General features: G+C 42.0%; 1 protein-coding gene across 4 annotated transcripts in view; it reads right to left on the bottom strand.

Moving 5' to 3' along the window:
* C8H1orf21 (chromosome 8 C1orf21 homolog) overlaps nt 1-15,969 on the bottom strand; it is a 258,076-nt gene that overhangs the window by 48,560 nt on the left and 193,547 nt on the right. Inside the window, exon 6 of one of the 4 annotated variants that reach the window (XM_034779352.1) lies at nt 11,366-13,181. The exons of 2 other annotated variants lie outside the window; for them this stretch is intronic. In XM_034779352.1, coding sequence (XP_034635243.1) covers nt 13,143-13,181 — 39 coding nt within the window. In that variant the 3' untranslated portion in view covers nt 11,366-13,142. Of the gene's footprint in view, nt 1-11,365; nt 13,182-13,386; nt 13,417-15,969 lie in introns of those variants that run through there. One more of the 4 variants, XM_034779353.1, reaches the window with a different exon arrangement.

Below are 15,969 nucleotides of genomic sequence, written 5' to 3'. Positions count from 1 at the left end.
CCTTTGGCCCAGAAGTAGGGCACTTTCAGGGAAGGGGCCATGATTGTTGTATCCACTTCACCTTTGGTCTGTCAGAGCTCAGGTTTGCCGGTGTTCAAATTATTCTGCAAAGACTAACTGCATGCCCAGGGAGTCTCAGGTTTAGAGAGGGGTGGGGAAAATAGTCATTAGGGGGATGCACACCACAGAAATGTGTATTATGCATATAAAATGTGCACATAAAACACAAACACACAGAGTCTACATGAAACCCTCACTGACTGGTGAGACCACAGCATTATTATTATTGGCCTCTTAAAGAAATGTCCATGTAACATATGCTATAGAACAGTTTGGTCCTCAAAGAGAGCAGGAAAAATAACACTTTGGGCCCCATGATCTGTGAAGAAGCAGAGCAACTGATGCTGTTAGTAGGGCAGGAAAAGCTCAAAAGCATGTGGGCATCAGGCTCCTTTTTAACTGACATTTAATTCGCTCCTTGGTAACCGTGTGCATTAAGCAGTAGGAAGCTTTCCTTACTGTAAAGGCCCACTGCGTCAACCAAGCAGATTGAGATGAATCATCTCTAACTCCAAATTAAATCACAGATAATTATTGTTTTATAAACTTGCTAAAATTAAAATATAAGCTGAGATTTGAATGTTTATCATGAAACTAATTTTTATATTATAACTGCAACAGCTTTTGAAGCTCAAATTTGCCTTTTTGGTGCTCAATTTCTCAACTCATTCTTATTTACAGCAGAGACTATAACTCAGATTCTAAAATATTTATTTTAATTTGTAACAAGTGCCCATCCATTACTTTGGGCACTTTTATGACTAAAAATGCACACTCTAAAAAATCCCCAACCCATTATGTGTAATATTACAGACTGCCTACATTTCCTTATAATGAATTATTGTTTTTTTTATTAAAGTAGTATCTAGGGGCCCCACATGATATCAGAGGCCAATTGTGCTGGCCAACATACACAGTCCCTGCCTCAAAGAGTTTATATTATCTAAACAAATAAGTGCTTTTATCCCCATTTTGCAGATGGGGAACTGAGGCACAGCAACATTACTAGGCTTTGGCTCAAGGACAAGCAGTCAGTCTATGACAGAGCCAGGAACTAGACTCAGACCTTCTGCATTTCAGTCTGGTGCTGTGATTGGGTGGACTAGGTCCAGAGGACCCCTGCTGGAGGCCTCATGGCCCTGCCTCACCCTGCCCCAGAAAAAAAGCAGAGAAGTCCTCAAGGTGGCCTAGAGTGGAAGCAGCCAATCAGGGACCAGGAGGGCCATAGAAAAAGCAGAGACAGAGCTGTCAGTTGCTGCCTGGAGCTGGAAGAGAGAGGACCAGATTCCTGGCTGGCTGGCAGTGCAGCAGGACCATGGATAGCTCAGTGTGGCAGGGCTGAGGCAGGGACATGCCATTGACCAGGGGGGCACTCTCAAGAGACAGGTACCACCCCGTTCCAAAAGCTGAGAAACAGCAGGCTCACGCCCGACCAGAAGGGGACTCTTGTGAGGGGTGGGTGCCATCTCCATTACAAGTGCCTTAACTACAAGATGATCCTTCTTCTCTGAAAGGAATCAGAAACCATGTTTAGTTTCTCGATAGTCTCAAGATGTAACTGCATATTGACCACATGGCGGTATTTTAGTCTTAAGGTGGCAATGGCATGGCTCAGTAGAATGAGATCCACATCCAAAAGAAACTGTCGCACTTGTCTTGCCAGGTGGGGAAAAGGGGGATAAAAATAAAAAGGGTTCCAGCTGCTACTGGCACAGCAAGTAGCTACCTTGGATCTAACAAGACCACAAAAATACAAACCAGCATCATAAAATGGTGGCTGCTTAGCCTTGATTAGGGTTGTCAATATAATCCTCACCAATTCTTTCCAGTTGCATCCCACCAACCAACCTCACCTTGGTCATGTCTAGATTGAGCCTTTGCCACCCGCATCTAATGCCAAATCTCAGATACATATTGATACATTTGAAAATTCAAACACTATTGAAAATATTTGCAGAAGTGGGGGGAAGACAGGATAAGACAGACCAGATGTTATATTAAAAGCAAAGACAAATGGATTCTCTTCTCTCCTGCAAAAAAGATTCTTCTTCCATATAAACCTGGATTTTTAAAGCAGGTGTATTTACCAAACTGAAATGACAAGCAGTGAAGACTATCAAAACATTCCCTATCAAGAATGCTATGTGCATGGCCAAGAATTATTACACCCCTGGACATCCTCCCAAGTCACCTAGCTAAAGTTAAGTTCTTTATAAAGGGCTGATCCAAAACCCACTGAAATGAATGAGACTTCCCACTGGATCAAGCCCCAATAGACTAATCCTGCAAGGTTTACACCCACGTAAATAAACTCAGTGGACATGAAGAGGGCATGTGGGATCAATTTCCAATTCATAGTTCCTTGGGCCTAAAATTCTGTACATTTGGAACCAGAGCAGCAATATTACTAGCCCATTATTAGCCAGTTGTTTTTCTGTCCCAGTTTCTAATATAAGCTGGTTTGGCCAAAAGCTGTAAACTACTTGCAGTTTTCAGTAAAATCTGTCCACCCACCATCCAACCATCTGTCCTAGGTGTTTCAAAAGCACTGCACAAGTGCTGCACAAGACTGCCCTGCAGTGAAACATTCAAAGCTAATTGCAAAAAGTGAATCCTTCTGACAGATTTTTATGGCATTGCATTACCATTCATCTCCACACAGGATTGTCTGAAGAAAGGACATTTGCCAAATAGCCAACATTCCCTGTAAGTCTGGGGAAACCTACCACACTACAGGGAACACACTAGTACTTCTGCCCTCCTCTCCTTCCTTTGCAAATTATAGCACTTCCCATTAATCTTTACCAAGTTTCAAAGGTAGCCCAGATATATCAATATAAACTCTACTCCATTGCAGTTCCCAATGGGATTCCTAGAAAACACTGTATTTGGGCATCAGCCTCAGTGGGGATGGGGTACAGGCTAAATGGGTGTGCACAACATACCTGTTATGGATAGTTCCACAGTCAAGTAACCAGTTCAGTTTGTGGGAGGGTAAGGCTGATCTGACTAAGATGGAAGATGGTTGAAGTCCCTCTGCAGAATTATTTGTTGCAGATTAAGTTCCATGGTTATATTTTTGTACTTGTGTACACACCCTATATTCAACACCTGGAAGGAAATGGATGTGTTCTATTGGGGGGGGGGAGGAGTTATCAGAACCGTCAGCTGTTTTCAAAAATATCTATATTTAAATGTGTGTCTTTTTACTGATTTTAATGCTCGCAGAGAGTACTAGATGGAGAGTGCTAGACAATGAGGATTACTACATAGAACAGGTACACAGCACTGGCATGGCAGTATGTATGGACACAAGGTTCCCAAACATGACCCCACTCATCCGGTTTGCCTCAATCAGTATTTCACACTAATTCAGTCCATGGCCTCTTTGCTTAAAGTACGACACAGACAGCAGCAGTGACAGCACTGGATCTTGTGATATGCACCTCTCTCTCTTAGGGAACTGAATTGAGATTGAGTTCATTTTCACCATCAAACAGCTATCAGATGGAAACAACTTTGGGGGCATTTGAGCCAATGACTTAGAAGTGAGACTCCATGTTCTGTGACCAATACCTGTGGCATAGTGTTCCACAAGGGGTCATTTACCACGGTGTAACAAGGGCCCAGACGGTGGTGGTGCATGAATAGCTGAGGGCCTGCCTCCCAATTTCCAAAACTAAAATGTTGCTTACCTTACAGAGAGAAGAAATTGATTCTGATCAGAGGCCACTCAGCAAAGTGCCATACATATCCCAGAATGCCCCTCTCTACCACCCCCCCAACACAGACCCCTGAATGAATCTCCAACCCCACATATTCCCTTCCTCTACCAGCCCCCACTTATACTGACTGTTCCCAGCAGCCCTGACACACATCCCACTCACTGCAGCCCCCAACACCTTAGCCCTATCAACCAGAGCTCCCCACATCCCCCACTCACCCCAACACCCCACATTGCCCCCACCTTTAAACAAGTACCCTCACTTGCCCCCAACCCCTCACCCAAAAGCCTTCCGACACTCCCCAACTCACCCCATAGCCCACTAACAACTCACCCCCCAGACTCTCACCTATCATCCCTGGGGCCTCCTGGCTACTCACCATTCCCATCCTGGGTTAGAGTGGCTCCTCTTGATCCCAGTGCTCCAACTGGCAAACCCGCACTCACATGGCGTGGGCAAATTTGAGTGATGAATAGCACTGCAAGTCTGGCACATAGGGTCACAGTGCCACTCTGGTTTGGCCCGGCTGCCCCCTCTCTCATGACAGGGGAGCAGCCAGGCCAAACCTGAGTGGCAATGCAACCCCCGCCCATCTGGTCACAATGCCACTCAAATTTGGCCCAGCTACTCCTCCACCTGCCAGAGGATCAGCAAGGCCAAATTTGAGTGAGTAGTGTTGTGACCCCATGCACGAGATGAAGGGCTCGAGCGCCACTCCGTCTGGTTGGGCCCCAGAACAATTGCACCTCTATAGCTATGCAAAGTGTCTATCCACCCACCCTCCCTGTATAAATTATTTCTTCCTCAGAAACAACAGAATTAATAATACATATTCCATAAGGCGTTCGCATTTTTATGGCAACAAGTAGCAAATGCAAGCAGAGTAGGACATATTTATTTAACAGTACCTCAGTTTTGTGTGTGATTATAACACACAGAGAAGCCAGGTATGCTGGGTCCCTTCCTGGTATTTTTTGCAGGACACAAATGGAATACTCTGAACTGTTCTGGGGAAGAGACCCGCCCTCACTTTCTGGGGGGCACTAGGACCCAGGTGGCTTCTTCTCCCATGTCCCCCATGCCATACTGGCTTGGCAGCCAGCTGCAAGGAGGAGCCAGCCAGTAGGACCAGAAGCAGCTGAAGCAGGGACCGGAGGGGCCTGGGGAAAAAGGGGCCCAGCCAGGGCCACTCTTCCTCCCCACCCCACTCTGACTCTGGGAACACTAGGACCCAGGGTGGTATCTCTCACCGCCAACAAGTGGGTTTGGGAGACGGCTGCAAAGAGAAGCCAGCCATGGAGTCCAGCAGCCAAAGCAGGAATCTTTGGTCCACTCCTTTGAGTTTTGAAAGCAGCTGGATATCAACAGAAATGACGGTGTCTGTTTGGGGAGGAGGGCTATGTGGGATGTCTCTGGCTATGGGCCTAGGTCCCTTTACTACCGGGAGTACTTTCCTAGGTTTGTGTTACCTCATCTGCTTACCTCTGCTGCCTTCAGACTCTTGATGCTAGAATTTGTATATCTATTCTTAACATATCACCCATTATTGTAGCATCCAGGCACTGCCATACTAGTTAGGCACTACCCTATCCAGTTTATTAGCTCTATACAATGGCATTGAAGTTATAGGAACACTTCTGTAACACTGTGTTCCATCAGTCAAAGCGAGATGCTACCTAAAGAGTCATGTACAATCTCCCTTCAAGAGCAATACAGTTCAGAGCAGCTGGAAGAGTGTTACCACACAGAAACAAAGGCTGGGAATGAGCTTGATGAGCTTTCAGCTCCAGCATAGGAGGAGGCTGGAGTAAATATGAGACCTGCAGCCCAGAACCAAGGAAACTGGCAGCAGGCTACACAATGGAAACAACAACAACAGTAATCAAGGGTGCTGAGCTGTGGCATTTGACATCTGTTTTTGCAGGATTTTAAAATCCCTTGACAGACTCAATCGGTACAACCTGTGCCAGCAACTGGATTATGCTTCTAGGTTTCTAGAGAAACGTAGTCAATGTGCCCAGTGTTTGAATGAGTTGAATGATCACCACTCTCCTGTCCTCTGAGAAGAAAGAAAAGTGCTGACCTAGAGTATATTTTTTAAACTAAGTAGATTTTCATGACTTGAGACAGAGCTTGGGTCAAATTCTGTTCTCAGGTATATGAAGTAAAAGCGCACGTAAAAGCCAAGTAACTTCTCTGGAATCAATGTGATTGAAATTTACTTGAATGTGAAAGAGCAGAATTTGTTTTTGTGACTCTGGGCTAGAACAGAATTTTCCTCCAAGCCCCATTAAAGCTTGGGCTATTGACATTTTCAGCATCCTACAACTGTCAGTATCACAGAACAACACAAAAACATCACACGCAAGACTCAGGCTTCCCTTGAGATAGAACAGTTACTACAGAAGAACATTAGTAAGTCTTAATGAAAAAGCAACACTATGCATATTCAAAGTTAAGCATGAGATGCTTGATTGACTTCATTCAAGTGTTAAGACAAAAATGTACACCTGGGGTTGTTGGCTTTGCCTGCTGTGACCTCACCATGCAATCTACATGTTTTGAATTGTTGCAGTCAGCACTGCAAAGATCTGGTGATGTCAAACACATACAGAAATAACCTCATGCCATTCATTTGAAAAAAGCAGTTACGGGCCTTACCAGGGTTTCTCATAAGATTCTGTTTAAAAGCTTTAGCACTGGATTGGGACTCAGGAGACCTGTATTCTATTGTCGACTCCGCCACTGGACTGCTAGGTGACCTTAGATAAGTCACTTCACCTCCTAGTACCTCAGTTTCCCCATCTGTAAAACAAGGGTAATGACACTGACCTACTTTGTAAAGTGGTTTGAGATCTACAGACGAAAAGCATGATAGAAGAGCACTATATATAAGGTATTATTAATACATAATGATTTTGCATGTGGGTGCAAATGCAATACTTCTTGCTTCAGGGGCTTAGAGTACCACAGCTAAATTTATTATAAGCTGAGAGGAACCAGTGCCATCTGACATTGTGTGCTGATTAGGGAATACATCCAGGTAACAAACAAACAGAGCAACTGGACAATAAGTCTTTTTCTCATGTTATTTTCTCAGCATTCAAAATCTAGAGGCTTTAATATTAGGCAACATGAGAGATACAAAGAACAAAGTTGTCTATTCTGTTTTTTAACAGGATCCTGTTAAGAAGTCAGCTTTCTTCTCTCCATCTCCCACTAACTCACATGCTATAACATGACAAGAGTCAATGGAATTCTGTAGCCCTTGTAAGCCTGGTTCTGTAGCCATTAAGGAGAACACTGCAGCCATATCAAGAATGCCAGCTAGAGTACTCTGACAAGGAGATCATGGAAGTTAGCAACTGAAAAGACCCATAAGACCACCCCCATCACAAGTGTAGGATACAGTCAGATCCCCCTCATCAGCTATTAGACATATGTAAGAAAGCGCTGAGGCTTTCCCACCTTTCCACTTAGCCTCAAGGCCACAATCCTACTAAGAAAGCAACTGTGGAAATGATCTTGTTAGCACCTTTAATTGGTTGAGGAGTCAGTGAAGACCAACACATGACATTCCTGATGCTCAGAGAGTGAAAAAGCTGATCCTGCAATGCCCCTTAAAACTCACTGGCTTGGTCAATGAGTCTAAATCCTAAAACTAGATTTTCTCCACATGGCAGTGCAAAGCAGCAACACTAAGGCTGGGCCAAAGTTTACCTTTTAATATACCTACGTATATTGCACTAGACACAGAAACTGAGACAGAACACTGGCGGAAGCAAAGATTGAGAAAGCCTCACAAGACAAGCACACATGCAGCATTTCCGTGTCTCTATTTCCCTCCCCCCCATGTAAGTGGCAAAGGTATTAAAATAATATGTTAGGGTTCCCAATCCTCCAGGATTGTCCTGGAGTCTCCAGGAATTAAAGATTAACCTTGAATTAAAGATTATGTCATATGATGAAACATCCAGGAATATGTCCAACCAAAATTGGCAACCCCAGTACCAGATGTCCACAAAACAGAGCTGATCCAGGATTCCCTTCAATGACCAATTCAAGACAATACCCAAGATTAAGGTTTTAGAAGCGTGATACTCTCCTGCCAGTCACATACCTTTAGTTTAACATTCAGCAATACCCTGATTTCAGAGATCAACTTATATGCACATTGTATTAGTGTTTACTTCACAAGGATGCTTGTTAAATCAAGACATGAGGATATTGCTGGAAGAAAATATTTCACTTAAACAGAAATACATACATAAAAATCCTGACTTGCAGCTTCTTGTCCATGTTCTCAGTGCAGCCCCAGGCAATTTATTTCTTCAGCTTCAATGGCATATTTCCTGTACAAAGCACAGTTCCATCTTGTTCATGCTGAAGAGTTCCTTCTGTTCTGGAGATGCAAGTAAATACCTATTTCCCAAAATTCTGCATGAGAGCAAAGGCTACAGGTGGGGGGATGTTGCCATGTGAAGGCCTAAAGAGAGCTGAATCCCTGGAAAAAATGGGTCATGGCTTAGTCTCAGGAGATAGAGAGAACAACTTCAATGGTTAAATAAAAATAAAACCCTTTAATCAGCACTATAAAAAGAGTCCTGTGGGTAAAGCAGCCCTCCACTCCATGAGACATTCTCAGTAGGAAAGTGTTACTTCCCCAAACCTCCCTTGGAGAGGGCTATCTGCTTGATGAGAAACCATCCCCAGCTGCAGTCTGCCTCATTTATTCAGTGACTGTCCACAGCTGGAGACCTCCTCTTGCCGAGGAAGAGGAATTTAACCCTTTCACTTCTCAGCACATGATATCAAATATCTCCCTTCTAGACCCTTTGAAGACTGAGCTTTGCCTTTACCAAACTCTTCTCCACCTCCCCCTCCTTTGTGTCTGAATCAAGTACAATAATGGTGAAATTCTCTGCCTTTGTGCTAACACTACTACACAGAGAACTTAGCACAGTTCTGCCAGGGTTAGGTAGTGAACCCACTCCAATGGTGCCAGACTGTCTTTTCAGTGTCTCTTAATACTCTTCAGAAGTTTGATATTTTATTTACCTAAGGATCCAGAGTATAGAAATAAATGCCCTTATAAAAATGCTAATGGATTTTATAGTGACCAGCCCAAACGCTTAGCACAGTGATACTGTTTTCTATAAATAGGTTATGAAATTCCTGCCCCACCTCACACATTGCACAAACCTGCAGGATAACTGTGGGGTTATGGCCAGGATTTGGTCTTTAATGCAGATCAATTATGACAATATATGTGAGCATTTACCAGGGCTCTATGGGTGGAAAAGAAAATTCAAATGGTGCAGATTCAAACACAAAGCCCTTTAACTCAGGCTCTGTACAGAGAACCAGAATTTCACCCTAAGCTTCCAGGGTAAAGGCACCTTATTAACAATACACTTTGGTCTAGAAACACTTTCTTGGTGCTTCTTGGATAACATGCCTTAAAAATTATCAGCAGCACATATGGTGTGTACAGTTAAATTCCCCCTCCCCCCAAATGTATTTGATCATGTAAAAGTATCTTTGAGGTACAACTTGAGAAGAGATAAATTTTAAATCTACAGTAATCTGCTTATATTATTATAGACCTTTAGCAGAGGAGGACTGGCACTATATTTTTAGATTTCTAGCAAAATTTGATGTGTCTTTGTCAAAGGAAACAAAATAGACCTGATTAAAAATATAATTTATATGAAGAGCTTAACACTTCTGCTTTTGGTACTTGCAAGTTCTCTCTCTTACAAAAAACAATAAATAAATTAAATACTATTTTTCACCAATGGCAAAACAGAACAGGCATTTAGTTAACATCTCACTCCTAGGCATTTTCAACTTAAAGGAGGTCCAGTTGTTCATTGCCCACTTTCCAGCATATTACTTCCAGCCAGCTGTATGCACTCTCTCCACTTGTTCTGATGAAGGTCTCTCAGTACCTCACTGATCAAATCTTCAAGAAACATTCCAATGGAGTCCTCTTGCTTTGCCAAACAAAGCAGACAGCTTTCAATGGTTCAGGTGTAGAGAGAAGGATGTCAAAACAGAGCCTTAAATGTTCAGAAGCCATCTTATTTTACAGAACTCTGTCTGACACTGGAGATTAGAAAAAAAGAGACTGTTTTTTTGTTGTTTCAGGAAACAGAGTTTCTTTCCTTTTATCACAACTGCAGAACTTTGCTTTTTCTTGACAAAAAGAATAAGACAGCTAGTTAAATGACCAGGCAATAGCCAAAGCGAGAACACAGAAAACTGTCAATGCAAAGTTCTCTTTTTTGCATGGTGGCTGTCAATGATAACAAATATTGCGATGGTCCAGGATTTGCTGACCAGATGTCAGCAACAAGAATAATAAAATTCTCAATTCTAGTCATACTTACTGCACAATAAAATTGGTAAAGTAACTATGAATCTTGTTGACAATCCCTCCACACCCATTGGCAGTCAGGAATTCCACAAAGAGCAACTGGCAGCTATTAATTTCCCTCCAAATTCTCCTCCCAACACTTCCTTCCCCTCACCATTGCAACCACCAATACAACCGCCCACCCAAGCATTTGCTGCTGTTGTCACTTGAAAGCAGCAATACGCAAGTCAGGTTATAATTTACACAAAGGCTTAAAACACTAGCTGCTTAACAGTACAGTCACATTAGACACATGAGAAGGGTCAGGTATGTTTTTTTCTTCCTTCATAAGACTTACAATAGTATACAACAGCAACCAACTTTGTTTTTAGCATTATAAACAACTATACATTTTTATTTACATTTAGTATTAGCACGCTGAAAGTAACTCCATACTGACGGAGGCTGATATATTTAAGGACTGCTGTACATGTGTTTTTCAACATAGAACTTGCATGGCAAGAAACATTTATCACATGGAAACTATTAACTATATTTGAAAAGAGGGCTCAATCCTGCAACCCTTCATAATTCTCTTGAAGCCAGTGAGGTTTAATCTTGTAAGGATTGCTCCCATGAGTAGGGCTTGCAAAACCAGGCCCCAAGTTGTTTAAGGAATTAAAATGAGTGTTCCTGATGCTCCTCCTGGTGATGGCTACCTTACTGAGATGACACCACTCATGAAACAAGTTCAGTACTACAGAGGCACAGTCACAGTGTAGGAGAACACAAACCTGTTTCTGTCATGCTTCAACTCCAGGAGAAACCAGGACAATCCTGATAAAAATGATGTGACACCTGGATCACAGATGAGAAAATGTAGCTTCTGGTCAGCTTGGGATATGCTATGCCACAAAATAAACAAGATTAAACTGTTAAAATCAGTTGATAAAACTGAATGAAGATCTGGGAAACTGGAAATCTCCTGCAATTTTCAGCCACAAGCAGGATAAAAATCCGTGCAATCTGGTAGAATCCCTGTCTGTTAGGACAGTTGTTCCTGGAATCTTACCCTGAAAAATATTAGCTGCTTATTGGTAACTTTGTGCCTTATCCCGTGATGTACTGAGCACTTAACTCTCAGTACTGTTAATGGCAAGTTGAGATGCCCTCATCAGATGGCAGGATTTAGGACTTTTTCTTTAAAAAAAAAAAAAAAAAAAAAAAAAAAAAAAGTCAGATTGATATAGCAGTCTCATTAAAGCCTCCTGACATATTACTCTTGCTACAGACATCTAGAACCAGTCCTGCGTGAAGATGAAATGTAACAAGTATTAATATACTATGTTGACTATTCAAGAGTGTACATGTGGTGGAATATGTGATTCTACCTCATTGCTTTTTATCTCTGCTCTCTAGTCAGAAAAAGGAAAAAGTCTGGCGGGAAAAATGAGGAAGTGAGGGGAGGGAGAGAGAGAGAGAGAGCAGGGAAAAGTTTGAGGGTCGCATTGTACACCATTCAAGCAATAGTATAGCATCAATTGCTCCACTATGATATAACTTCAAAACAGTACAAAGCCTTTTCATACCGGTTGTTAACTCTACCCTTAGCATCACTGCATTCTGTTGCTGGAGATCTCTTTAATCATTGGCCCTCCACAACTCCAAATACTCAGGATTCATAACTTTAGACAAGATTTTCAAATGTGACTAGTTGAAAATAATGGATCTTTAAGATGCCTCAAATTGGGCACCAAAAAATGGAAGCACCTAAAATCAGTAGTCATTGGAAAATCTTGTCTTGAATATATCTCAAAATCCACAGTATGTTCCACATATATAATCCAACAAAACAGCACTGAAACAAACTTAATACAGAAACCTCTGTGTCCTGGTAGCACATTGACAAAAACAGAATCTCTTCTTGGTGTGGTCATCTTTTGGGGTTACACACTGTCATATAGAGATAAAGACAGGCACAGTTACCTAACTACTTTAAAAGAATAAATACAAAAGGTGTTTCCCCCCCTTTAAGATTATTTTTACTCATGACAATATTTGTTAAAAATATTACATCTGCCTGTAAGAAGATAATATACTCTTTTGCATAATACGGAAAAATAAAACTCTACAGAACACACAACAGACATTTCAAATGGGCATAGGTGCTTTAAAGTGTTAGCATCTTGGAGTTGGAACTGTAGAGGGCTGCCTTTGCCTTCCCAAGTTCCCCAGACTCATAAAGGGTGGAACTGTATGAATGGTAAAAGACAAGAATACATAAAAACAGTAAATGTTTATTTTCTTAGAAAAAAGGGATTCAAATGATTGTGATCACACTTCCATTCGCATTCAGAAAAGCCAATACGGTAAGCTTAGTCCTTGATTAAGATACCTATTAAATGAAACTTTTTTCCCTTTAAAATACAAATTTCTGCTCCTGCATCACTTCCAGTATTTGTGTGATAACATGCTTTTAACGGACAATAATTTCTCAACTTCTTCCCAGTAGAGAAACAAGGCCTGTCATGGCAAAACACATCCCATCTCCAAAGGCTGAAATCACCAGTAATACTAAGCACTCCAGCCCATCTGTGGACTGACAAACAGCTTGAGGATTTCTTAGAAGCTTGACTGTTCAGTTATGGAAGTTTTGTATAACACTACCTCATCCAATAGAAAATAGGCCAGCAACCTTAGTAAAATCAACAGCGTCTTTCAGATTAAATTTAAGGATTTCCTGCATATCTGGACACAGAAAAGTGAAAAGTTGCAACAAGTTTTAACTAGCAGCAACAAACACAGTTCCATACGAGTTCTTAGCAATATTCCTTGTCTGTTTTTTTTAAGAAACGCTGTAACTGAATGGAGAATACAATGTGGAAATGATCTTCTTTTGCTATGTAGTGCTGCTCACTCTAGAAGACTTCCAAAAGATTTTGACCGGGTTGTAATCTATTTACACAGTAGTATTCCTGTTTTGATTGGCAGAATTGGCACTATGTGATATCCTCCTCTTCTGAACAGTAATCACGACCCTTTAAAAAGAAACACACACAAATGAACAATTCAAGAGAGAGAGAGAGAGAGAGAATGAAAAGCAAATAAGTAATTGGAAACATTGGGTAAGATGACTGAGGTTTACAGGATAGTACACACACCTTTCATCCACATATCCCAGTGGATTCTATACACTGATTTACAAAGATACTTTACACGTAGATGCATCTAAATAGATGCAGAGATGTAGATCCACCACTAGAATGCAGCAACCTATGGAGTGCAAGGCAGCAGCCATTATAATAGTGTTAGCAAAATAAGACAACCATTTTGGGTACAGAAAAATGAAGAGGAATACTTTATCCATTAACAGCAACAAGGGATTTTTATATGAGCAAAATACATCCATATTGAAATTAAACCAGGACAATGAGGCTAATACCCTAAAGCTTGTGAAAAGTTTCAGGGAATCCTTACTGACCAGGTGAGTTATGTTTTTTGTCTCATCTGAAATATGAAACTTCCAGTAGTACAGTTCACCAGCTCATCAAGGTTTGCTAGATCACCAATACTTGAGGAGATTCCACTTAGTATTATTATTAAACTCTTCAATGTAACTAAAGGCCTGCTGAGCAACACAGACACTTTCCAAGTGGCCAAACTGCACTGCATAGCAGAGACTGCCATTCTATCTTGCCCATATAAATACCGAAAGATTTATACATGCTATAAAACATTTCTAATGCTGCAAAACTACTCTACATCAAGGGCCAGACTGTGCCAGGCACCCTGCATGGGTGCATCGAGGATGCAAAGAGCCTCACTCAATCTGGTGCCACCATGGAGTTAGACACAATGTACTCCCCTGAGTGCACAGTCTATGCAATGCCAGTACCCTCAGCTCCACTAGCCTCTCCAAAGGGGCTGGACAGGAAGGGACAAGGCCTCTTGTTCAAGGCACAGTGAATACCAAAGCTCCTACTAGGACCTTGGTCCTCCATGCGACAAACGCAAACCCCAAATGCCCATAGGCAAAATTAGTCCTTGAAACCTAGTCCAAGTATTACAAGCCTATCTGCTGTTCCTATATGCAGGCTGTTCCTATGTGCAGGCTACTCAGCAAATACATGCACAAACACACAGGTAAAAATTATTGGCTGAAGCATGTCAAAGAACTAGTTACTAGGGGCAAGGAAAAGGAAGAAAAACAGAGGAAACTCATGTCTCTAGAGAAGTCTGGGGTAGAGAGGGCCCCAGCCGGAATACAAGCCTGATAGTATTCTGAAAGCACAGAGGGCCAATTCAGTCCTACTGCAAATGGGTGAAAGGCCATGAGCTTGAATAGAGTTTTGCCCATACCCCACAACTGAAATTGGGCCAGTCTTGCCAGGTCTTTATGCTCAGGAAGAGAATTTTAAGAGTAAATTGTTTAAAAATTGCAAAGTACAGAATAAAGGCATATCCGGGCAATAGTGTGTGTGTCTTCAAAACCATCTTGTTTCATTTTCTGCTGCTGCTTAAAAGTTATTTGATGCACATGACACACGCACTATACATTGGCTAGGAATAGAAGCTATAAAGTGGCTCTGGGTCTGTTGCTCAAACCCATTGAGCTGCCATGGGATAATGATGTCCACTTTGGTTTGGTGGCGTTTCCTTGCACCAGTCCTCCCAGTCTAAACCCTAGGGCCAGCAGTGCCTTATTGTCAATGGCTGAAGATAGAAATTTGTAGGTTTTGTTAGTAGATTAAAAAAAGATTAGCACTCAACAAGCATATATTTAGTCCCACCTTTGTGGTCATCAGAAAAGCTAAAAAATTCACTTGGTTTTAATACATGTGATTTTGGGGGGGAGGATGGGGAGGGGACAGACAGGGCAACATTTTACAGAAAGGCCAAAACCACCTGGTTTCCTTTATTTCAGAGACTGACACAATTCCTAAACTCTTAACAAAACTATCTGATTAAGCACTGATGATGAAATACTTGTCAACACGGGCCAACATACTGTATAGCTGTGAAAACACCGTTAAAGAATAATAACTGAGGCCCAAGATATTTCCTAGAGATAAGTGGAAACACTAGCTGGTCATTTATTCCATGGGAAATGCTCTGCCCCGAGCATCATTATTACTGTTAGAGGCTGTTTAATGTTAACTAGCATCTCCCCTCTTCCTCCTTCCATTTTTCTATTTTTCCACTGTATTTTTGAAAGTGAAGCAGAAAGATGGAAGGAAAATGTTTCTGAAGACATACACCCTCCTCACCCCAGCCTTGAATTTAAATTGAAGTTGGGGTACTGTCATCAGCCATTTTGTTTATTTATCTGCTTCACTGCATAAAGGATTGCTCACTTCTGTGCCTAAAAGATGGGGCAGTTCCACGTTTGCTTCCCTTGTGATGACCATTTTAAAGTAATTATTGCCTGGTGTGGCAGTCAGCTCAGATGCCTGATCTACTTTTTAAGCATTCTGTCAGCTTTCTGATTCCAATTAGCTTGCGTAGGCAGCAACAGCACTTGAAAGAGAAAGAGTGAAAGCGCTGGCTGAAATACCAGGGATACTGCCCATATTTTCCTGAAGCGTGACATGTAGATCTTTTACACACGATCCCTTAAAGCAACTAGCAGGAGGAGAGACTTCAGCCGAACACACTAATTGAATTACAAAGTTAGGGTTACCATACGTCCGGATTTTCCCGGACATGTCCGGCTTTTGGGGGCTCAAATCCCCGTCCGGGGGGAAATCCCCAAAAGCTGGGCATGTCCGGGAAAATCGGGAGGGCTCGATGGTGCTCGGCCGGGGCCTATTTGGCTGGTGTCGGGGC

This window comes from Trachemys scripta, chromosome 8, assembly GCF_013100865.1.
Source record: "Trachemys scripta elegans isolate TJP31775 chromosome 8, CAS_Tse_1.0, whole genome shotgun sequence".
Lineage (NCBI taxonomy): Eukaryota > Metazoa > Chordata > Testudines > Emydidae > Trachemys > Trachemys scripta.
The sequence above is the reverse complement of the archived record's forward strand: the minus strand, read 5'-3'. Positions and strand labels throughout refer to the sequence as shown.